This window comes from Notothenia coriiceps, unplaced genomic scaffold (genome assembly GCF_000735185.1).
Source record: "Notothenia coriiceps isolate Sejong01 unplaced genomic scaffold, NC01 NC01_scaffold00003344, whole genome shotgun sequence".
Lineage (NCBI taxonomy): Eukaryota > Metazoa > Chordata > Actinopteri > Perciformes > Nototheniidae > Notothenia > Notothenia coriiceps.
The window spans coordinates 21,071-44,740 of NW_011336045.1; the positions used below are offsets into that span (position 1 = coordinate 21,071).

The following is a 23,670-nucleotide window of genomic DNA, read 5'->3' on the forward strand; positions in this document are numbered from 1 at the left end:
TTCCCCCTTCACCTCACAGCCCCTATCCCGGTTCCCTCCTCTGACACCAATGCAACTGTCCAACCTCATGGCAGGAATGAACTCCATCTGCACTCTGGGCCCCATACCAACAACATTTGTCAGGGAATGCCTCCCTGCCATCTCCCAACTCAATCATGAACTCCTCTGCTCTGGATCAGTCCCCCCCTCACTCAAACTGGCTGTTGTTACACCCATACTGAAAAGACCTGGACTCACACCTGACATCATGTCCAACTTCCGGCCCATCTCGAATCTCCCCTTCCTATTAAAACTACTCAAACGTGTTGTAGCCTCCCAACTGAAATCCCACCTCAGCTCCAATAACCTGTTTGAAACCTTTCAATCAGGATTCCGCACAAGACATAGCACAGAAACAGCCCTCCTCAGAATCACTAACGAACTTCTCCTCTCCTCAGACTCCGGCAACCTCAACATCCACATCCTCACAGCAGCGTTCAACACCATCAACAACACCATCCTGCTGTCCCGCCTGGAATCATCACTTAACATCACCGACACTGCACTCTCCTGGCTGAAATCCTACCTCACCAACAGAAACCAGTTCATCCACATCAATAACTGCACTTCCTCGACTGCCCCTCTGTCCCAAGGCGTCCCCCAGGGTTCGGTGCTTGGTCCCCTCCTCTTCATCCTCTATATGTTCCCCCTTGGAAAAATCATCAGCCGCCATAACCTTCAGTATCACTGCTACGCCGACGACATCCAACTCTACATCTCTACAAAAAACATCACTGCCACAACTCACTCCACACTCACCAACTGTCTCTCAGAAATTAAATCCTGGATGCAAACTATCTTCAACTGAACAGCGACAAATCAGTTATTATCATAATCTGACCCACATCCCGCACCAACACCACCCAGAACTTCTGTCAAAAATTACTCCAAGGTTGCGAATGTGAGGAGAGGGTTAGAGTGGCATTGTCAAGGGTGAGGTTGAAGTTCTGGGTGGTGTTGGTGCGGGATGTGGGTCAGATTATGATAATAACTGATTTGTCGCTGTTCAGTTGAAGATAGTTTGCATCCAGGATTTAATTTCNCCAACCGTTTAGAGATGTCCCGCCCCTTACCCTATCATGTAAAATGTCTTGGAGCGCTAGCCAATAAAAGCGTGAGTGTTACATAGTGATGTCACGATGTACGGAAGTAAACAAAGGAGCCCAATGGAGGCGTTTCAGGCGGAGGGGGGAGGGACTTTGGGATTTTAGCCTTTGCAGACTATTTACATTCACAAAAACCTACATAACCACAGGGAATAACACTTAAAGGGAGACCCAATAAAGAATGAAAGGGCCTCTTTAAATAGTTTTGGGCTTTTAAGTTGTGGAAGCCTGGGATTTTCAACATGTAACTCTTGACACAGGAACATTGTCGTGGGTGTGATGTTTGAAAGTCCACATACTTTTAACCATAACGTGTATTAACAATGTGGATAGCAAAGGGAAACTGTCAAATGAAGATAAAGTTGGGTAATGTGTCGTCTGTCGTTCCTCACAGAGGAAGTTTCACTGTGCCAGCCTGACGCCATGGCCACCCTGGGTCTACGCACTCTACGACTCTGTGAGTACTGCGGCCCGTGTGCATTGGAATTTCCTCCATAGATAAACATAACTTAGGAGTGAATGTAAACCATGGTCTCTCAACCTCCTGTGTACCACCACACAGGAGTCGCTCATGAACAGAGTGAAGAAACAGCTCCATGAATGGGACGAGAACCTGAAGGATGACTCCCTCCCTACGAACGCCGTAGGTCAGCCTCTGTTCAATGTGTTACAGATGGATAGCAGACGCGTTCGCACATGCGCACGTACGTCTCTTTGTTTGCGTTTTTTGTACTCTTGTCCTTTCCTCCCTTTCATCCCTGTCTCTGCCTTTCTGTCTGGTTTGTGTCAGACTTTTCCTACAGAGTAGCGGCCTGTCTGCCCATAGACGACGCTCTGCGGCTCCAACTGCTGAAGATCGGCAGTGCCATCCAGAGACTTCGCTGTGAGCTGGACATCATGGACCGGGTAAGGAAGGGTCACCACCAACCCCTCACTACTGCCCCTTCCTCCTCTGGCTGTGCAGCCATCCTCTCCCTCGCTGTGTGATAAGACCTTTTTTCCTCTGGTGTTCTTTGGTATGTCAACTATGCCTGTCAGGGGATGTTTTGCTGCGATATTTCAGTCTGAACTTGGCCATCACAATGTAAACTGTTCATAAACAATTTAGAGTAAGCAAAGATTAATTGAATCACTAGTAACAGAACAGATCTAACAGATCTCTAATAAACAAGCAGTATACATGATCTGTTTGTCACTTTGAGCATGGTGATTTTAACTTTCCAAAAATATCATCATGTCATTCACACAGCAGAACAACGTTAATGTATATTTAAGATTTCATGCTTATTTCCTCAGCACCAGGACCTACATGTTTTCTAATACCTGTAATAAGTGTCATCATGTCACCAAGCAAGCTATTACCTGATTAAGATGACTAAACAACAATTTAAAACAAGATCACAAACCAATTTTAGTTTTTGATGTGCTGAAAACAGCACTTTCTGCCCTTTTTGTATAATGATTTACCTACATAAAATATATTTGGTTATTTCAAATAAAACTAAATGTTAATTTTGTCAGATACCTGAAATAAATGTAGAAATATTGTCTCACTGCAGATTTCGAAGAAATAATTCAGCATCATAATCATTAACTAAATCTACCAATCGATTAATCATTGCAGTCCTAATCCCTTTAGATTTAGGTCAATGTGCATTTTAATGTTATAAAGACAGGAAGCACTAAGTACTCCTGTAAAGCTGTCGCCGGACGTTTGAATTGCTTCTTTAAAGTGCCTGCCTATTATCTGCTCTTTCCATGCCGTCTGATTGCGGGTAATATCCTCCTTTTCTCTTTACACTCTTACTGGACACACAATTTATACCTGACTTTGTGTCAGCCAGCTTCCAGCCCCTTGTGGAAGCATAAAGGATGGATTATTATAGCGTCATCAGTGAGAACAGTAATTTTTGACACTTCATTATCTCTCCTCCTCAGTGCACATCGCTGTGCTGTAAGCAGTGCCAGGACACAGAAATCACCACGAAGACTGAGATCTTCAGGTGAGGACATCTTGTGCATGTTGTATTCAAATGCTTTTAAGAGACGGTTGACACATTTAAAGAGAGAAAACTAGCAGCCTAAATTTCTTTTTTCTGTTTTGTTTTTACCTTCAACACAATAATAACTGCACATAAAAGTAGCATTAAGATTGGAGTTACAAAAACATAATTGGTCCTTCACACTCTAATTTGTGCACCAACACTCACACACTGTTATGTAATGTAATTTCTTAACTGTCTATGACGTTTTATGGTTAATGTGTTTATCCAAGAGTCAAACACAGTAGCTCTAACGCCGATGAAGCTGTCCAGGCCCTAGCTCTAGGTTTATAGGAATAGTGCATTAAATGTTTCGTCTGAGCACATCCAGATAATCAGAGTAAATGAATGATTATGTGTTTAATATGATTTCTAAGTGTAGAGACTAACAGAACTGCATACCTAGCTAATGCATTTTAAATTAGGGACCAAACCAGAAGTGAAGTGCAGTAAATTGCTGCATAATAAAGTGACTGAAAATGTGTCTTTTGATGTGGTTTTAATCTTGGCAAGTACCTTTACGATTAAATAATCACCTTGTTGAATGCTGAAAATAACATTTTCAAATCTCAAGTCTTAGCTTTTAGTTTAGTTTAGTATTTTCATAATTAAAACACTTTAAATGCATGATTTATTTTAAGGAGGTTTTGTTCCATTTATTTCTTTTTTATGGAGTCTCTAATCAGCTTCTGGCTGTTTCATTCCTTCATCTAAAGGATCATTCTGGTGTTTTTGTGTCAAAATCACTGATGAAATATTTCACCTGCTGTCCCTTCTCTGCAGCTTGTCTCTGAACGGCCCCATGGCTGCATACGTCAACCCTCACGGTTACGTCCATGAAACATTGACCGTCTACAAAACCAACAACCTCAACCTGGTGGGCCGGCCATCCACGCTGCACAGCTGGTTTCCAGGGTAACTTTGCAACACTCATGGCATTAAGCTCACACTCCTCCCTCGGACTCTCTTATAATGTAAATGTAAACACCTAACGCACAGTGAATGGACTTAATCAGACCTCTCACTGTGCCTTTCAGTGCTTTTAAAATGCATTTTCATAAATGTGAGACAAACCTCTGACCCATTGCACTGGGGGTCTCAAATAAGCTTTAATTCCATATTTCCCTAACTGTGTGGTGACATAAAGTGAATAGTCTACATTGTCTTAAATCAGAAGCCTTTGGCCTTTCAGTGTTGCATCAGTATCAAAAGTGTAATTTCTTATCAATAGGACATCACTTTTTAGTGACCTGTGTTCATTGTATGATGCCAGTATTGTGTAGAGAGCAGCAGGGGAAAGAGATATCCTCCAGGCTCTCTTTTTCTCATCATAAAACACACACCAATACACAGACCTGAGAAGATACTCTGAACTTGTGTCAATAAGTATTTAACGTTGTGTAGATCAAGTGCTGCAGAAATGTCTGCTACATTTAGTTGTTTGGTTTGTAAGAGAGTTTTTGAAATCATGGTACACTTTGCCATAGGTTTCTTATTGCATTTAGAAAAAAACATTAGAAGACAACATTAAGTATTTGCAATGAATAAAGTATATAGATATAGATAATAAAAGGTATTTATTAGTGTCTAAATGATTGTTTCTGAATGACACATACTAAGTAAGTGCAAGTATGAATTTTGCATAATGGGTTGCATTTAATTAATGAAAAAAGTCCTTTTTAAAGGGATATTTCACAGAAAATATGTTTTAACAATCATTACTCAGGGACCAATTTAAATAAAAAAAGAAGAAAAATGATTGCATGACCATTTAACCTGTGGAATCATACAACAAAAAACCGATGTAAATCCCATTGCAAAGACAAAATGGAAACACACCTCTGACTGCACTGCCAAACATTAGCATTCCATTTGCACATCTTATAAATTGGACACTTTTCGTGCAACATTAGCCCCTTTCTTTGTAACTGTGTTTCCCAAACTCTCAACGCTGTTTCAGAATTTTCGAAGGACATCTTGATGCTTGAGGATTAGCCGTGACTGCTTAAACGAGCCACAATATTAACCCTTTTAAAGACTAAAACATTACAATTCAAGCCCCCCTAAATTAAAAATTTTTTTTCCCACTGCTACACTGTTTGAGTTTCACTGTGCGGACTGATGCATGAGTAGTTTTACTCTAAAAGGCCGGTTTAACATAAAGTTTGTAAGCCATTTGCGTCTAAAATGCCACTTGTACAGGTGTTACGAGCAAACTTAAACCTCCGGAGCACACACTGAAGACTTACTTTCCAGGGAATTAGACGACATCTTGTGTCAAGTAGTTCAGTTTTATGAACAATATTTTCAAATGTTCATAGATTCTGTACTTTTTAATAAGGTATAAGAAATATAATAATGTTATATATCTTGTCTTTAATAAATAGTGTGCTCTTCTTTGCTCTCAGCTACGCCTGGACCATTGCTCAGTGTCGCACCTGTGGGTCTCACATGGGTTGGAGGTTCACCGCCACCAAGAAGCACTTGTCTCCGCCTCGCTTCTGGGGTCTGACCCGGTCGGCCTTGCTCCCCCGCATCCCCCTTGGCGAGGTGGAGGAGGGGAGAGAGGGCTCTCGCCTCTTCTGCCTGTGATGACGCACCATCATGTATCGTCAATAAACAACAACAAAAACCCTACAGACCCCCAAATCCTAAATCTCCATGCACTCTCTCACTACAATTACTGTCACTAATCAACACAGCACCTGTCACCCATGGCAGTAAATCCATCATATTAGTGGAAAGGTCAGTTAGCCTTTAAATGGCACTCAATTTAGACCAGGAGGGAACTATTGTCCTTAGAAGCTATTGAGAAGTGGAGGCAGCAGTTAGACAACTAAGTGCATTGAGAGAAAACGAGGGGAAAAAACAGAGCAACAACAGATTGGTCCATAACACATTTTAGAAACCTAGCTTGCAGCTGGCTGATCTGCACCGCTGTCCATCTGATTCCATGGTAGCTGCAGACATACACAACAACAAAAGCTATGCTTAATGCATCATTTCCCTTCCACTAATTTCCTCTGTATGATGGAGAGGTTTTCTGCATGCAGTTGAGATAGAGATATCTGGCTGATATGTTTCTGATTTGAGCTGCTGTGGTGGAGGAGATGAAAGGAGACTTGTTTCTGTAAGGGTATATTTTGAATCTAGGAATCATATAGGATGTATTTTTATATGCCAGAAGATTGGAAAGTTATATTATCACAACAAACGAGATGACAATGTGTGAAGTCCCTGAGATAATCAGCTCCGGTTTTGTATTAACTGAGGTCCCATTGTCCTGTCAGATGATGTGCTCTGGAAACAAACAAGAAAACATTAGAGAAAACCTGGAGTCTAATGAAGGACTGTTTTTATAAAAAGGTTAAAGCTAGTTAACACAGAGAGTGAGAGGAGCATTTTTATTTAGTTTGTTCATGTTGTATGGCTGCATGGCATGTTAAAATGTTGTGCCTACGCCCCAGAGTCTTTTGATAAGTTTAATGATTCAATGAGCCACAGAGGAATACAATATTGTAACTGATGAAAGGTGTTTTTTGTTGTGTGGTGTCGCTGTTTTCAGGATTTTACATCTTGCGATTTTTATTGCAAGGCGCTGGCTCATGTTTGTATAAATGTATCTGTAAATGAGAGGCCGTTAGCATAGCATTTGTTGTGTTGTATAACTGTTGTTCTACTGTTTGTAGAATTGGATTCTTAAGTCGCACATATCTACATGTCTTAGAAAACAGAGGGAAAAAAAACCTTGATCGCAATAAAAAAAAATCTAAAATTGAAGATTTTGGTGTATCTAATTAACTGTTTTTGGATGTTTTCTCAAAGGAATACATTTTGTCAACGGGAGTCATAACTAAAAGGCGGTAGCTGTCAATAAAAAAAAGATATGATGTAAACCTTATTGCCTAAGCAAGCAGTATGTCATACGGGTGTACATTCCTGAGTTTTGTTGACACTCAGCGAGGGAAATATCGACTCTAATGATAAAGGATAATTACTCAGTGGTTTCATGCAGGGACTTTTTCGGATTAATATTTTAAATAATCTTATTTTTGTTGTTATCTTTCCTTAAAAACATATTTCACTTTGCACTCCTATAACACTGGGAATCAAAACGGATCAGTACCGTAGGAGATATTCATTATTTTTAGTCCGGACATTCTTCTTGCTTCTACTTGCTGCCTACATTACCCATAGTGCAACTCAGCCTCTCGCAATTTAGTCAGTTTCAGTTGTGTTAGCCATGGTGACTTACCTGAGGCAATTTATTAGATTTTGTGCAGCTCTATCAGCAGCCAGAAAAGGCTTCATCTAACTTTTATTTTCAAAAATGCCGTTGAGAAGACCTGGAAATTGAGTTTAATGGACCTCTTTAATTTTTGTATATCGATGTGTTTCATGAAGAAAGATAACAGGTATAATCTAAAAAGTTAATGTCTCCTTTTGGTTATGTTCTCTGTAATACTGCTTATTCAATGTTCACCAGGCTGTCAGACTTTCATTCACCTCAAACAATGAAATGTACGCTTCACAGAAGAATTGAATTACCCGTTTCCAAAGAAAGCTGTTTCTCCTTTTTCCATGACAATCGGTGTATAAAAGAGTAAAATAAATATGCAGTTCTCCTCCTGTGTATGTTTACTGTGTCATATGTTCCAGATGCATCAATTTCAAAGAATTCAGATAACGTTTGTGTGAGAAGAGACCTTGTTGAGGTGATGAATAGAGCTTGACAACATGGGAATAATAGTCCTCTGAGAATTTGTAAATCTTCACATCTACTGGCAAATTGAGATATGCTTTTTTTGTGTGCTTTCTCCAAATAATGAGTTTGCGGTGTATTCATCATTTTGTGCAGATAACGTGGGCAGCAGATCATTGTTTGCCGGCAGTGATAGTCTAATGAGTCTCCGAGTGGGAACATCTGCACATGTGAGTGTCCTTTAGAGAAGAGCATAATGACATGAATATTGTTTAGGACATGTAACCAGGGGCGCCGTAAGGGGGTGAAAAGTTAGGACGATTCTAAGGACCCGTGACTGACAGGGGCCCAAACAATTTTAGAACATTAAGAAAAAAATGTTTAAGTAACCAACGTGATATCTTTTCATGGGGCCCAAAATCCCTGGCGGCGCCCCTGCATGCAACATGTGACTTCTCAATATTTATTATCTAAAATGCTAAATACTTTTTTTCCGTGGCATTTCAAGTTATGTTTTGGAATTTAATAGCGCTTCTTTTTTATTCAAAGACAGACTAGACTGTGGCAGTAGAAGACAACCTTCGGAACATCAGTCATAATTCCCCAACATTGGCATTTGAGTTACACACGTTTTATTTGAAAGACTTCTGCCTAAACAGAAGGCAGGCTACTGACCCCTGTAATTAAGTGTTGTTGGGGGAGTACTATATAGTAAGGTTTAAGCAACATTTTAACAAAACAATCGGGACTTTCATCCATTCTTTGATTCATGCATTCACTGTCACTGAGAGAAAAACGATTGATTACAAAATGGTCATTTTATGGATGAACTTTAACTACATATCACCTGTTTGGTTGATGTCAATTTGGTTGGTAAACATAACATGTTTCCCATAACCATTTCAAACAACAAATCAACTGAAGTAACGCAGCTCTAAGTGGATATTAATTATATTTGACTTAAAATGTTGGACTTACAAGAGCTCAACACTTCCTCATCTACTGTACAATGTTTCTGCAACAGGAGATAGTATAATGATGTGGCAGAGAAACCATATATAGGGTGATGTAGTTTGTTTCTCTCCAGCAGCAGGATATTGGTTTAAGCCCTCATGTTGGCAAACATCTGCCTCATGTTGTCCTGGAGCAACTCGGTGTCTTCACCCGTTTACCAGTTTTTACACCTTCAGGGCTAAAACAACCAAATGCTCTGACTTTGCCTTTGGAGCGAGATTACCAGGAGGATTGCTCACAAGCAGAAAGGTAAAAGCACTGTGACAAAAAATCCTGGACTACACAACATATGGGTACCCAATATTTGGGTATTTGGTTTGTCACAGCAAATGGTTTTTAAAAAAAAATTAAAAATGTCTCCATGTAAGGTAAATACAAAGCAAACATATTTCTGAGGATAATTCTGAGCTGATAAAAAGTGAACACAACAAAACTAACAGAAGCAAATGTGCTCAATATAACACGAGACATTCATTAGCTGCAACTCATCTTAACATGTATTAATTTCAACGCTCCTCATTACATTTTGTTTTACCACAATTTGTTGTAAGGCAGTCTTTACTTACAGTCAGAAAAGAGAGCCTTCATCTAACTTGCTTAAAACAATCTAAAGTGGTCTTTTTAGGTTTAATTGTACATATGTCAGATAATGCTATGCTCTTATATACAATACAGTTTATCTTGTTTATACTATATCTTTGCCAAGAACACATTTGTTCACAGCCTGTGTTCATCAATTTAGTCGGCACTCTGATGCTGGTGTTATTTTTTGGCAGTAGGATTTTAGATTGTTTTTAATAATTGTATTTATTTTGTTACTTTTACAACACATGAGCACCACAAAGCACCTTGCCAAACTTGGGGCAAACATATTATGGTTGTCATGTTGTTAGCCAGCCAGACAACTACCAACAGCAACCACCAGGGAAACTATTAACTTTAAGACACATAAACAACTTACGAGCTCTACAAACATTACTAATAAGACGTCTCTTATAAAAACAGAAATGTATGTGTACAGTCCAGTTATCTACCAATTTGAATATTTGTCTGGGTTATAAATTAAACTTAAACCAAATGGAGAAGAAAATAATTCCCATGCATTAGTGAGGCTGCTGGTGTGGTCATCACATGGATAATAATAACCATAAAGATGCTGCAATATTCTTTCAGGAAACAAATCCTAAGTGACCCTAACGCAGGTGACACATAAGAATGAAATGAATGACCTCAGTCTGATATACTTATGGAGCATTTCTGCCTTGTTGGACACATTAATTGCAAAAATAAAATAAAAGGCTTCCTGGGTGTGGTTGAATATAAATGGGCCATTCTCTGTAAATCTGCTGTTGATGCATATGACATTTTTCAGGCTGTGGCAGGTATGCTCCTTCAATGGAAATATCTTCTTTTGTGCAGCATATTATGCACTACCATGTTTGACATACAACAGGTTTATATCTGGCTAATCTCTGTTTATTACTATCACCTGTTATATAAATGGATTCACCATGTATCCATGTATGCATATACATAATGGATACATGTAAATCAGAAACCGAATCAGATTCAGAATACCTTTATTCGTCCCACAGAGGGGAAATGTAATAGTTACAGCAAAGAGCCCAAAATAGCTTAATATCTCTTTAAATGGGTAAAATAATCTTATGACTCAATGCAAACCATGTTTTTACTTAATGAATTATATGATTAATAGTTTGTTCCTTTTTGTCATTAGGCACTGAAGTTTAATTATTAACAAGTTAAAAGACAGCAGTTGCAAGAAAATGACTTTTTTCCACACTTGCTTTCTGTAGCCTGAACAATATTTTAGGCTCGCTGTGATTTAAAAACCGTTTTTCACAACAAGCACATTTATTTATGTGAAAAAGGTATTTCAACATTTTAAAATACTGCAACAGTTATTTTGGATTATGGATTCCATTTCATCACTAAGCAATGTGTATTTCTTACAAAAACACAGTTGTTTTAAGTCTTTGTAATCAAGTATTTTTTCAAATGAAAGAGAATAAGATTAGGTAATTCTTATCTTTAAGGTATTGGACTACAACCAAAACAACTGTGATACAAGGTATTGCATTGAAATGGCATTTTGCATAACAAAAGAATCCACAACATACAATTTTTTGCAATACACGGATTTCCTTTATCCTTACAGCATGACATCTAATCATTGAATCTGTCTAAAAGATAAATGTTCATGAAGCTTAAATACAGCTTACAATAAATGTGAGGTAAAAACACAGTCATAAAATTATGATGGCATAATGTTATTTACATACTGTCCATACTCCATGCTGCAGCAACCTCAGACTACAGCCTGTGTTAGGTTTGATGCACCCTCCAACATAATACAACACCCTTCCACACACCCACACACTGCTGACACTATACAGTCTGATTCTTACTTACACTATTCTTCAGAAGTGTTTTTTGTTAACATGTTAAATAAACATATATTTGGCATTTAACTCTGTGTGGCCTCCCTATTTGTTCCAGCCTTAAGGCAGGTTGTAACACAGGGATGTCGACATATAAGTGCTTTTTTTTTTTTATCTCTGTCGCTCCTGTTCTGAAGAAACAGTTGTTTCAATGCAGGGAAAGCTCACCGGCTGCTCCACTTTTTCTATATCCAGATTGTTGCGCATTGCCTTCATTTTAACTCGGAGACATTTTTGAAGCTCATATATAGTGTGCTGACCAGCGTCACCTCTTCGTGGATTGAATCCCTGCCGTCAGATTGCCGATGGCACAGGAGTCTCATCAGCCTCTTCGGGAGGTGGCCGCTGAACATAAGGTAGATGCAGGGATTAGCGCAGCTGTTCAGACTGGCGAGCAACATCAGGATTGTGAAAGTCGCAGCTGGAGAGACAGAACAAGTTAAAATCATCATGTGCTTGCAAAGAAATTGTGTTTTCCACCTAATGAATATCTTGTGCGTAAATGCGCATTTCTCTCATATCTTTATGCCATTACTGATAACGTTTTGAAACGGAAACTCAAAATGAAACTCAGTTAAAATCATAAAAAATAACCAGATCAAACTGAGCATCTGTCAGAAATATCATAATGACTTACTTTCTTTTGGTGCATGCGCGTCCCAGGCGGACCAGAGCTGGACTGTGAAGAAAGGAGCCCAGCAGACAATATAAGCCAGCACGATGGCCACCGTCATTTTCAGTGTCTTCACCCTTGCCTTGGACATGCCGGCCACACCGCTGGCTCTGGAGGGCAGAGGCAGCCCCACGTTGCGCTGCTGCTGAGTCTTTTGGTGCAGGTTGATCTGGATGACTCGGCAGATGCGCACTTGACAAAAAACAAGTGTAATAACAGGCAAAATAAAAATGACCAGCGTGGTCCAGGTTATGTAAGTCTGTAGCCCCCACGGCTGGATAAAATCGGCCCAGCAGTCAAACACACCAGGTGCAACCTCGACCTGTGCGAAAATAAAGATCTGTGGCAGGCTGCCAAGCAGAGAAACCCCCCACGCCAAGCACACAGGGATGTTAAGTCTCGTGCTTGTCCGTTGGAACTTCACCATCGGGTTGCAGACAGCTTGGTATCTGTCAACAGTCATCACAACGATCATGTAAGTAGATGAAAACATTCCGAGAACTTGAAGGTACTTCACCAGGCGGCACACCAGGTCTGGTCCGACGAACCTGTCTGTTATGTCCCATATGAGCTGCGGGCACACCTGGAAGAAAGCGACCACCAGATCCGCCAGGCACAGGTGGAAGACAAAGGCGCGCATCCGGGACATCTGTTTGCGCTGTCGCCGGAGGACCAGCAACAGGGAGGTGTTGAGGATGGAGGCGCTGATGAAGATGACACTGAGCAGCGCGATCTCCAACCGAGCCAGACTCTCATCCCTCGCCACGTCCCCCGCATCCACAGAGTTACTGTCATTCAGAGAACACATGTTGCCTGGGCTGAGAAACAGGCTGCTGTGGGATAATACAAAAATAAACACTTAGGCTATTAAAACTTTTACTTGTTTCAAAACATAAACAGTGTTAGTGGAACAACGATGCACGCTTTTCAGTCTGAATTAAAAGTTTCTTCTTCTATTTTTAGAAGCTATTAAATCACAGTTATTTGTCAGAAAAGCATTTCATAACAAGTATTTCTACTTACCTTTATGAATATGTGTTTTTAAAATAGTGCCGGAGGGGATACTGACGTGTTCGAGCTCGGGTTGGGAATAATCTCCAGGGAGGAGGGTGGTCTTGTATATCTGTGCCCTGTTTTATGTGAGGATTAAACTGGGTGGAGCTTCGATTCATTCAGTACTTTGAATACCAAGCAAATAAGTCTTAATACTTCTCACAGGTGAAAAGACTGTTGTCACCATAATGTAATTCGTATGCATGTAATGTGATTTAAAGCCCCTGACCAATTTATTATTGAAGTAATCATTTATCAAGTGCATTTCATGCCTCATTATAGCCAGGGCTAGAGTTAAGAATACTTATTTTTAATAGTTTGAACGTTTTTAATTGTCTTATTATGAACATAATTATACCTCTTGAAAACATGATAGTAAAGTTTTACTTAAAAAACAGTATACCACTTTGTTTTGAACATGAACCGCATTCTCAGAGACTGATACGTCATCACGCCTTTCGACCAATCACCTCACAGTACAGTTTGACTTCCCAGTACTTTCAACCGGAAGAGGGAATATAAACAAAGTAGTTGACATTTAGAAGAATTGTCGAAGAGACAGTTCTCCAGTTGTATTGTCGCTGAAGTACTCGCTCCTTTTTTTGAACGATGTAATGTAATTCGATAGAAAGAGTGATACAACTACCATTATTTCTAAGGTCTCCGTGTGTCGATAGCAGGCAACATTCATGGATATCCTCCCAGCTGCTAGCTAGCGTTAGCTACACGGCTAATTTCACTACTTGAAGTACTAAGCGTTAACCAGCTGCACCAATGCCTCAGGAGGGTGAACCGTCTATTCCTCTGGTCCGCTCCCTCAACAGTTTAATAGCCATTAATGTGGTGTTTCGTAACTTCAGTCCCCGTGTCGTGCGACCACTATGGATAGATTACCGCGGGGAACCTCAGGCATACGTGGATATACAGCCAGGAACGGGACGGGAAATAGCCACCTTCATCGGTAAGGAATTCAATAATACAAGTTATCAAATGTACCGTTATTAAGATCCTTTACTTCCATACAATTTAGAGGTAAATCATGTACTTTTACTCCACTACAGTTATTGTATAACTTTACTTACTTTGCAGATTTGGATTAATAATGTTGAAGTATTATCAACACTTGACTTAACGTACAATTCACAAGCTACCCTTCAGTATACAAAGTCATTCAAACTAGCTGCAGGTTTACCAGCTTTGATAAAACTTTAATGATCAATAATTATAATCAAAACGTATAAGGAAATAGGTCGATCTGCCTATTGACCCGTTACTTTTAGTACTTTCAGTATTTATTTGATGCCAATACTTTTGTACTTTTACTTGAGTAACCTTTGGATTGCAGGACTTTTACTTGTAACAGAGTATTCCTACACTCTGGTACTTCTACTTTTACTCAAGTACAAGATCTGAGTACTTTTACCACCTTTGTAAAAGTAGTAATACAACAGCTTAGAAATACTTAGAAATAACAAATAAAAAGGCAAAAGTATTATTATTATTATTATTATTATTATTAAATGTGCCGTACAATTTAAAAGTAAGAATACTCTATCGGCATAATTGAAAGTAATATCTTATATTGTTCATCACTTTATTGTTGCAGCTAGTAAACTACTAGGATATATTTTTGTTTTATATTGGCTAAGGCATCTTTTTTAATATTAAAGGTTATCAAATGTAGATCAAGTTATGTTATTCAGATCAATTAAATTGAACTTAATTGGCATAACCATTATGGCATACATACACTATTGCCAAAGCTTTGTACATTTATATGTGGCATGTGCTGTTATGTTCATAAATATTTTGAACAGAAGCAAGAATATCATGCTTTCTTTACAAGGAAAACAATATACATTTCAACATGAAATTGAAAAAAAACCCACAGAACAATAGAAAAAGTGGTACCACTTTACAATAAGACTGCCCTTATAAAGGGTTTACGAATAGTTTGAAATTCATTTATTAATTAGGTTGTGAGAAATTTATAAGTCATTAATAAGCTTTTATAAGACATGAGATAAACAGGGCACCTGTGACCGGTTGCTTGCCAAATAGAGAGCCCACATTTATCTGTACTGCTAAGTCTTATATTGGCCACTTAGCTTCCTTTGTCTTCTTCATCAGCCAACATCCTTGGTATCTGTTGCTCTCTGAGTTGATTCTCGCTAAGTAGCCAATATAAGGTTTAGTCATCTTGCCAAATAGTGAGCCTGTGTTGACATGTTAGAACCGGTTTATAAATGGTTCTCATTGATTAATAAAGTGTTTACAACCTAAATAATAACCTAATTATAAACCCTTTATGAATCCTTTATAAGGGTAGTCTTATTGTAAAGTGGTACCGAAAAAGTTAAGGTGAGTTTTTAATTATTGTGTAGGATAATGCTGATAATTCATATAATACATTAATAAGAAAATAATGATACAAATAAAAAGTTGCGAGATCTTAGTCAGTCTGATCTCTCATGTTGTGGCAAGCAGAGACAAACTGTCCTGCGAGAGTGCAGCACTGGAACCTGCGATCTAAGTTTTTCATACATTACATAATTATACCGTAGTTTTGTATATGTTATGACAATAAACCTTGAATCTTGAATTTGTAGATCCTTTACTTCGGTAAAAGTAGTAAGACCACAGCTTAAAAATACTCCATTAAAATTAAAAGTGCAAAAGTATTATTATTATTAAATATACTATAAATGTTAAAAGTAAAAACGGGAATTTTACCAAGGGATCAATAAAGTGAATCTGACCTAAAATAATAACTGATATACTATTTGTTGATTTATATATTCTTTCAATAAATAGAAATCTTCAAAGTAATAAAGTAATCAAAAAAAAAGTACAATAGTGTTGTAAATTGTGATTAAGTACAGTGCTTGCGTACATTTACGTAGGTACTTCCCAGTGCCCACCACTGCAAGCTTTTACAACATTACAGAGTAAACACATTATATCTGAAAGGTACACAATATGTGCCCAATCTCTTGTCTGCTTTGTAATACACACTCATTAAAAAAAGTTTTACGAATGGTTTCCCCAGGTCACCCATGGATGTTCAGAGATGCAGATACTGATGAGCCCCTGAGGGTGAACTGCAAGGAACTGTTTCTTCCCCAGCCAGCAGAGGGTAGAAATGCTAATATCACTTTACCAGGTAAGGTTAGCCACAGTCCGAACATATTAGACTTTATCATAATATGTAATGAATTTCTACTCACAGATATAAAACCAAGAGGCATTCATGATGCACTGTAGAAAAAAACATTCTCCTGTGAATAACATCTAAGCATTTGTGTATTTTGAAAGACTGTCAAACTGCTGTTGATTGCTTTATTAAATGGCCAAAAAGCATTAATAGTTTTACACTTGCCTTTCATGATGTTGGATCATGCAGGTAGGTTCTTCTTTATTTGGCAGGATTTGCTTGTTTGATTATTTATTTATTTATTTAGATCCACATTAGCTAATGTATTGTAACGATTGCAACATAATCTACTCTTCCTTTCTTTTTCCCCCCACAATCCCGAATATAAAAACAAATGTATACGTTACATATTTTATATACATTTGTTTTTATATTCGGGATGGTGGGAAACGGTATTTCGATCCCTCTGATCTGTACACACAAACTGGAAGATTGGCAATAAAGTTGACTTTTTGGGCATGGCTTTAAGATCTATTTTACTGGTACTTATACCACACTTCAAAACACACCTAGGCAAGTAGCTTTGGTCTTGTTGTGGTCAAACCATCACAAAATGACCTAAAAAATGAAATGTAATTTACCGATACAAATGGGAGTTCAGTTTATTGAATGGCCACTTTAGGCTGGCCTCAATTTGTTTGTTTTTTGCACTTGAAGATTGAAAGACAATTTTCAACAACTGTCAAAAACGTGTTTGCTTTACACAGTACACAGCCTCAAGGATCGTGCTCTTCAGGTTATACGTCGTCTGGTACGAGCAGAAGACTACAGGAGGTTGGAGATAGCACGCTGTCTCCACGAGGAGCTGGAAGATCAGCCCAGTATTTTGAAAGATCTCCATCGCATGAACCAGAGGGTTGAGCAGCATCTGCTGGAGAGAATCCAATGCCAGGAGGAATAAGGCCTGAAACTGGATGGAAAATGGTCATGGATGGACAGCAATATTTTCTCCCACACTATTAAAACCAGTGAGTGAGCAGCAGTTTCAAAGACGTCCTTAAAGGTCTTACATTTTTCTGTAAAGGAGTTTGATCTGCTGTCTTTTGAATTCACTCATTTGCTTTGGAAAATGTCTTCCTCTGCAAAATAAAACCCTGTAGCATTGACCTTTTAGGAAGAAGAGCTTTCATATTGTGATGGCAGCATATTCAATTACATAGTATTTTGTTTGTCCTCTAAAACTGTGTTAAAGGATTTCCATGTTCATTTCTAGAACGGGACATTGTAGCCATTGATTCCTATCTGTCAATGTTAACATCAAATCAAATCCTATTTGGTCATAGGAACAACATCAACATGTTTTTGTCTTGCATATCGTGGTATAACCAATATCCGGTCCTAAGGACATTCAATTAAAGTGTTTATAGTTACATTTGATAGGAATGTCATGACATGTGCTGTCAATATTTTCACTGGGGGTGCCTGAGATAAGGTGGTCTTGAACATTCCAGTTTAATGCATTTCTCCTCTAAAATAAATGTTTCCTTGTTATCCTAGCTGTCAAATTGAACAGCCAAGGCTGAGCTTATCAGCAATCATCAGAAAGCTTTGGCTTTGGCACTTTACATTTGGAGAAAGATGGAGTGATTTAAAGGTGTACTAGTTCACACATGGGCACGTTATCTTCAAAAATTCTGTCTTGCAGCTTAAATAATATTTGGAAACCAAAATAATCAACAAGACTAGGTTGTGAAACACTGAATGAGGACTGTGCTTCTTTCCTTTTGCCTACTTTGTAATTCTGTTGTTCTGTCAACATGTTCTAACTGTATACATTGTTACAGAAAAAAAATAAAAGATTTATTTCTAACTATTCCATTACATGAACTATTCAATTATAAACAAAGGGTCACAAATAAATAATCTTAAAATGAAAACATAATTTCTCAGCGCAGAGGGGTTATTTCTGAGAAGTTACAGTATTATGATGGTGGAAATGGATCAAAACATTACAGCTTTATGCGACAACAAACAAGTCCAATAATAATAATAATAATAATACATTTAATTTACAAGTGCTTTTTCAGGTGCTCAAAGACGCTTTACAGTGCATAAAACGAGATATAATAGCAACACATATAATAGAATAAAAAATATATTAAAACAGCAACATAACATAATTCACAAATTAAAAGCCAGTCTGAAGAGGTGTGTTTTGAAGGTGGGGGGGTCGGTGCAGTCTCTGATGTGTTGTGGAAGGGAGTTCCAAAGGGTGGGGGCAGCGATGGAGAAGGCTCTGTCCCCCCAGGTTCGGAGCTTGGTTTGTGTGGGGATAGCAAGGAGGTTCGCTTCTGATGAACGAAGGGTGCGGAAAGGGGTGTGTTGGTGGATCAGGTCGGTGAGGTAGGGAGGGAGCCTGGTTATTGAGAACTTGGTGTGTTAACAGAAGGATTTTGAAGTGTATTCGTTGAAGGACAGGGAGCCAGTGCAGGTTTTGACGGACGGGGATGATGTGGTCTCTGGAGCGGGTGTGGGTGAGGAGGCGGGCAGCGCAGTTTTGGATATATTGCAGTTTATTTAGAATTTTGGATGCTGAACCAAACAGGATGCTGTTGCAGTAGTCCAGTATATTTCTGATCAATGCACATTATCATTATATCAGTACCTCCAGGAATAAAGCTTCAAATGAGAACTGCAAGTGTTCAGAAATATACAGACCGTCCCTGTGGGGNGTGCCCAAACACATTGTGCATGATAGGCTAAGGGGTGGGATATCTCTAAGAGGTTGACCAGTCACAACAGAGCCGGTAAGCTAACCAACCAGAGCAGACAGGGCTCTGGTTTCAGACAGAGGGTGAAAAGAGGTGCAGCAGCACAGACAGTTTGAGAAAAATAAAGAGCTTTTTGAACATTAAAGCAACTAAATATCTCACAGTAGAAGCTTCAAATACAAATCTGAACCTGAAATGTGCATGATAGGGCCCCTTTAAATATTATCAGTTGGTGTAACCAGAGCTGTCATGTCCCATTTCCATTTCCTTGTGATGGAGAATGAAGTTATTGTAAAGTATGTAATGGCAAAAGAATCTGCATGTTACTGCGGCACATGTGTACTGCATTTTCTCTGAGTGTTTTTGTGTCTGACCTGCTGGTAGTTATTCCACCAGCGCTGGGCCTGCTTGCAGGTCTGAGTCGGGGGTTTGCAGGAGGGGTGCATGTTGAGCCTGGTGAGGGGTGCTATCTGCACGGCAGAGAGGGGATCTGGAAGGATTCGTTCTGGAAGGATCTGTACTTTGGCTTGTCTGATCCTGATGTAATATACAAGGGAGACAAAAACACAAGTTAGGGAAAGAAAGACAAGCAGGGAGAGAAATGTGAAAGAGAGCAACAGAAGGCGAGTGAAACAGAGCGGATGAATAGCAGATTAAACAAATGGTGTGATGGCAAAATGCTATCAGGTGTATGACAGGATGTTTGTAACGGGGAGATGATCATAAAAAGGTGCCGTCTGTACAATTTCTCTGTCAGCCATAAGAAATACTTCACCAAACACAGACTGTGGAGCTCAGACAAACAAACGTTCACTAAGCAACGTCACAAGAGAAATAAAATAAAAATCTTCAGGTGTAACCAAGTGCAAGAATAAACACATAAAACATCATTCACTTCAATCATGCACAAACACAATGTTCATTTTCTTTCTTATGTATGAACAACAGCAAATAAATCCACAACACTGCCACAATATGATGGCAGTAGAAAGGTATTTTTAAATGTTTGTTTTTTGCTTTTTATTCAGGGATCCAACATCCAAAGGTTGCACATTCAGAAATGTTTGAGAGGCATTACAGAGAGGTAGAGAAGGCTATGTACAGAATACAGAGCGCAGAACAGCAGATTCCCTGTAAGTGTGCAATTACTTCAATTCTATGGTTGCTGGGGTCACAACACAAGGTCAACAGGATTATGGCAACCGATTTATGCGCATTACACAACAGCAACTAAAGATAGAGGGAAAGATGTCTGTATGGAGATCAAGTTTAATGGACTTTAAAGCTCAATGATTTCCTGAACGGTGGAGGATGTAAGTAACCATGATATATAGCACAACCAGTGGTTTAATAGGCAGCTTTTCTCCATAGATGCTTCCGTTGTTTACTGTACTCTCCAACAAGAGGACTCAACTTAAAACCCACACAGATGATTACAAATAAACTAAACCCTCTCGAGAGCATGAAGCAGAATAACTCAACCAACAGAATTAACCCTTCCTCAACAAGTCACAACAAATTATTATTGTACAAAAAACTGAATCTTTAAATGTAAAGAAGTAACTCCACAAACAAATAGTTTGAATGTTATTGTCTTTACTTTTTGAAGATGACTGTGAATAGTTAGTCTGCCCTCTAGCTGTGTGAACTATAAGAGCACCAACTGAGTCGCATTGAAAAAAGTCCTGACTTTGCTGAGTAATCACGTACAGTATGTAAGAAACTGAAACTTCAAAGTTAATCTTAATTGTTTTGATAGAACAAATGAATTGATTGAATATTTTCAATTTGAAGAAATGAATGTAGAGGCACACTCATATATACGTAGATGATCCACTGATTTGGAGTCCTAGTCTAAACTGCTGCTGGTTTTCTGTCTTATAATATGTTTCATAACAGATGATAACATTCAGCTTATATTCCTGTTTAAATCAGTCCATGGCTAGATGATGAATACCTGCAGGGCTCAGATTCCTGCAGACAGCCACAGGCTCACAACATGAAGACCACAACATAATGTTAACATTTTTATTTATATATTCAAGCTCTCATTAAAATGTGCACATGTATTTAGTCCTAAACTTTGCTGTAATGGTTTAAGACGCAATTAAACTTACCCGTCTGCTTGAGTTCTTATCTCATGGACCTTAAACCTCTGCCTTCCCACAGCTTTCACTTTCACAGTTTCAATGCCATACTCCTGCTCTTCTCGGTATGCATAGATTTCAGCTGTCGTCCCAAACTCTGCGTCCGGCTCACCTGCATCACTGCTGAAACAGATACCAAATAAACCTTTTACAATGACACTCCAAAAATATTTTTAAAAGGCTGAACCTCAATCTCATAGAAGTAAAACACTTAATGACTAGGGTATCCGAGTCATTAAGTGTTTTACTTCTATGAGATTGAGGTTCTTAGACAGTAAAGCTAAATAGTTCTCCTCATATGCAGTGGCGACTCGTCATTAGTTTATTTAGCAGAAAGTAATTAAAATAATAATTCAAAAAATATATCTTATCTTAAAATATATTTTAAGATCATGTTTAGTCACCGGATTCGTCTGTACATTGCTGTTTTAGTCTGCGTTCTTGTAATTAGTGTCTAAAGTGTGCCTATTGAGCGTGTAAACTCTCTCTGCTGTCAAAATGAATGGGTGCTGTAAAAACTACACTGCGCATGCTCAGAGTATTTTTCTATTTAATGTGTGCGGCAAAAAAAAAATCACCAGTGGGGCAAAGTGTTGGAACCCCCACCAAAACGTCATCTCATAATTCAGAGCTGATTGGATGTAAGTATGTGTGCCGCAAAAAGTGTAGTTGTGAAGAGGAGACGAGAGAGAGCAGCTTGTAGCAATTAAAATCAGTAAAACGGAAAGAAAATGAATGAAGTTGACCATCTACTTCAGCTTTGGTAAGTTCATTTTATGTCATATATGTTGTTGATCTTCTATGTTTTGCCTATAGGCTATTGCTCTGCTGGATCGATTGATATTGTGACCTCTGTGATGAGTGTCTGTGTTTTCCTTATATTTACAGTCTATGGTGTTTTAATGCTGAAGCATTACGGGTGTTGTTATTGTTAAGTATTGCTTTGTGATGGTGCCCTTTATTCCATGTATTAAGGTGCATTACAATATGACATCCCCAGGCTGTGTACGTAAATGTATGTGCTGACAGTGTTGCTCCGTGTTCATAATTCGCGGCTTCCGACAGTATGTCATTTGACACTCCCCCCCTCTCTCTGTCGAATATTGGGTAGATTTTTTTTACGTGTTTAAAAAAGCACCAGAAGCTTATATATACACATCTAAGTTGTTCGTGCCCCACCAATTTTGTAAAAACGCCACTGCTCATATGTAATAAACCCTTCATATGAAACGCCATACTAAGAAAGGCTCTCTATTTATCAGACCTTGGTTTCCAATAGCTACATAGTTATTTGTATTGCCACTAAACTAGGAAAGGATGATATTGATTTTTTTATTCAGATATGGCGATATTTTCAAACTAATTTTGACCAATTGCCGATATACGCAAATATTTTTTTTCCACCTAGTTGCAGAGAACTTCCAGTTTTAAGCTGAAATGGAGCCAACAATCGGTATCAAAGTGCCACATGTTCTTGTGATGGCTTACTGGCCGATGCAGACATTGCAAAACATTGACTGGGCAAAATAAGAAAGCTATTTAAAACTAAGGTTATATGAAAAACATGGTATATTGATTTAAATGTAACATCTGAGGAAATGTTCATTACTGGCCGGGATATTTCATTTTAAAGCCTTATCTGCCAATAGTGCAGTGTGTACTTCCATGGGCGTAATTTCCACTGGGGACAGGGGGGACATGTCCCCCCCACTTTTCAAAATCCCATTTGTGTCCCTTCCAGTTTTCAAATGTGTGTGTTTTTTTTTTGTTTTTTTTCGCAAGTGGTCATCGTCACGTGTGTGTGTGGCAGGAGCGCATTTTGTGTGAGAGAGAGAGAGACAGAGAGAGTTACGGGGGTTGTTGTTAGCATCTGGTGCTAGCTTGGAGCTAACGGAGATTAGAAGCTGTTTAAACAATAAGGAGAGGGAGAGTCCTCTCCTGTCGGACTGAGAGGCTGAGATAACATCAGCTCAGGGAGGTAAAGGACTCGCTGAGTGATTATATTGTAAACTTTAGTCTAAGTTATCTCAGTGGGTCTCAAACGATTTGGTCTAAACAAATATTTCCATCTATTTAATATAGTTGTTCAAAATAAGTACAAAAATAATTCCAATGTCAGTAAAAAAATTAAAAACACAGTTTGAAAGGGGAGTGATTAGTAAAATATGCATAAATAAAAAGAAAGAATGCAGACTCGGTAAGATAAAGATAGGAGAGAGGAGTATATCAATGATGTGTTATTGGTTGTGAGCATATTCTAATGGTTTTTGGAGTATTGAAATATATACAGTTCTGTTTCATATGAGTTTCTATTACTCAGGTTAAGTCTGTTCTTTTAATTTGTGATAATAGATACAGGTAGGGACAAAAATAACACTATGAGGGTAGGATTATTGCGCCCCGCAGGCCCCCGTACGTGTGGAGGCCAATTCTAAAAAAAGCAAATTTAACATCAAATTGTCCGTAGTTAGACGACACGTGTTTAGATTCGTCTAAATACCTAACCG

The 23,670-nt window shown here is 38.7% G+C and overlaps 4 protein-coding genes across 4 annotated transcripts; 2 read left to right on the top strand and 2 right to left on the bottom strand.

Moving 5' to 3' along the window:
- Positions 1-1,006: 1,006 nt before the first annotated feature.
- On the top strand, positions 1,007-7,812 carry crbn (cereblon). The gene is made up of 7 exons (XM_010766526.1): positions 1,007-1,012; positions 1,540-1,602; positions 1,708-1,792; positions 1,936-2,051; positions 3,084-3,148; positions 3,971-4,102; positions 5,596-7,812. The coding sequence occupies exons 1-7, from the start codon at positions 1,007-1,009 to the stop codon at positions 5,777-5,779; spliced, it is 651 nt and encodes a 216-aa protein (XP_010764828.1). The 3' UTR covers positions 5,780-7,812.
- Positions 7,813-11,051: 3,239 nt separating this feature from the next.
- Positions 11,052-12,846, bottom strand: LOC104941406 (oxytocin receptor-like). Its single transcript, XM_010766508.1, has 2 exons — positions 12,003-12,846; positions 11,052-11,786 (listed from the first exon to the last, which is right to left on the bottom strand). Exons 1-2 carry the CDS (start codon positions 12,844-12,846, stop codon positions 11,578-11,580), a joined length of 1,053 nt encoding a protein of 350 aa, XP_010764810.1. The 3' UTR covers positions 11,052-11,577.
- A 728-nt stretch (positions 12,847-13,574) lies between these two features.
- Positions 13,575-18,121, top strand: vhl (von Hippel-Lindau tumor suppressor). The gene is made up of 3 exons (XM_010766509.1): positions 13,575-14,052; positions 16,141-16,254; positions 17,013-18,121. The coding sequence occupies exons 1-3, from the start codon at positions 13,866-13,868 to the stop codon at positions 17,204-17,206; spliced, it is 495 nt and encodes a 164-aa protein (XP_010764811.1). The 5' UTR covers positions 13,575-13,865; the 3' UTR covers positions 17,207-18,121.
- Positions 18,122-19,241: 1,120 nt separating this feature from the next.
- LOC104941427 (protein cereblon-like) lies at positions 19,242-22,209 on the bottom strand. The gene is made up of 4 exons (XM_010766527.1): positions 22,191-22,209; positions 21,134-21,308; positions 19,391-19,553; positions 19,242-19,283 (listed from the first exon to the last, which is right to left on the bottom strand). Exons 1-4 carry the CDS (start codon positions 22,207-22,209, stop codon positions 19,242-19,244), a joined length of 399 nt encoding a protein of 132 aa, XP_010764829.1.
- Between the last annotated feature and the right edge of the window lie 1,461 nt (positions 22,210-23,670).

Coding starts and splice junctions, on each gene's coding strand:
- crbn (XM_010766526.1), top strand. Junction 3,149..3,970: donor ACGAAGACTGAGATCTTCAG/GTGAGGACATCT, acceptor CCTTCTCTGCAG/CTTGTCTCTGAACGGCCCCA. Junction 4,103..5,595: donor CTGCACAGCTGGTTTCCAGG/GTAACTTTGCAA, acceptor CTTTGCTCTCAG/CTACGCCTGGACCATTGCTC.
- LOC104941406 (XM_010766508.1), bottom strand. CDS start 12,846: ATGTGTTCTCTGAATGACAGTAACTCTGTGGATGCGGGGGACGTGGCG. Junction 11,787..12,002: donor CGCGCATGCACCAAAAGAAA/GTAAGTCATTAT, acceptor CTGTCTCTCCAG/CTGCGACTTTCACAATCCTG.
- vhl (XM_010766509.1), top strand. CDS start 13,866: ATGCCTCAGGAGGGTGAACCGTCTATTCCTCTGGTCCGCTCCCTCAAC. Junction 14,053..16,140: donor GGAAATAGCCACCTTCATCG/GTAAGGAATTCA, acceptor TGGTTTCCCCAG/GTCACCCATGGATGTTCAGA. Junction 16,255..17,012: donor TGCTAATATCACTTTACCAG/GTAAGGTTAGCC, acceptor TGCTTTACACAG/TACACAGCCTCAAGGATCGT.
- LOC104941427 (XM_010766527.1), bottom strand. Junction 19,554..21,133: donor ATAAGAACTCAAGCAGACGG/GTAAGTTTAATT, acceptor ATATTACATCAG/GATCAGACAAGCCAAAGTAC. Junction 19,284..19,390: donor GGTGGAATAACTACCAGCAG/GTCAGACACAAA, acceptor CTCCATCACAAG/GAAATGGAAATGGGACATGA.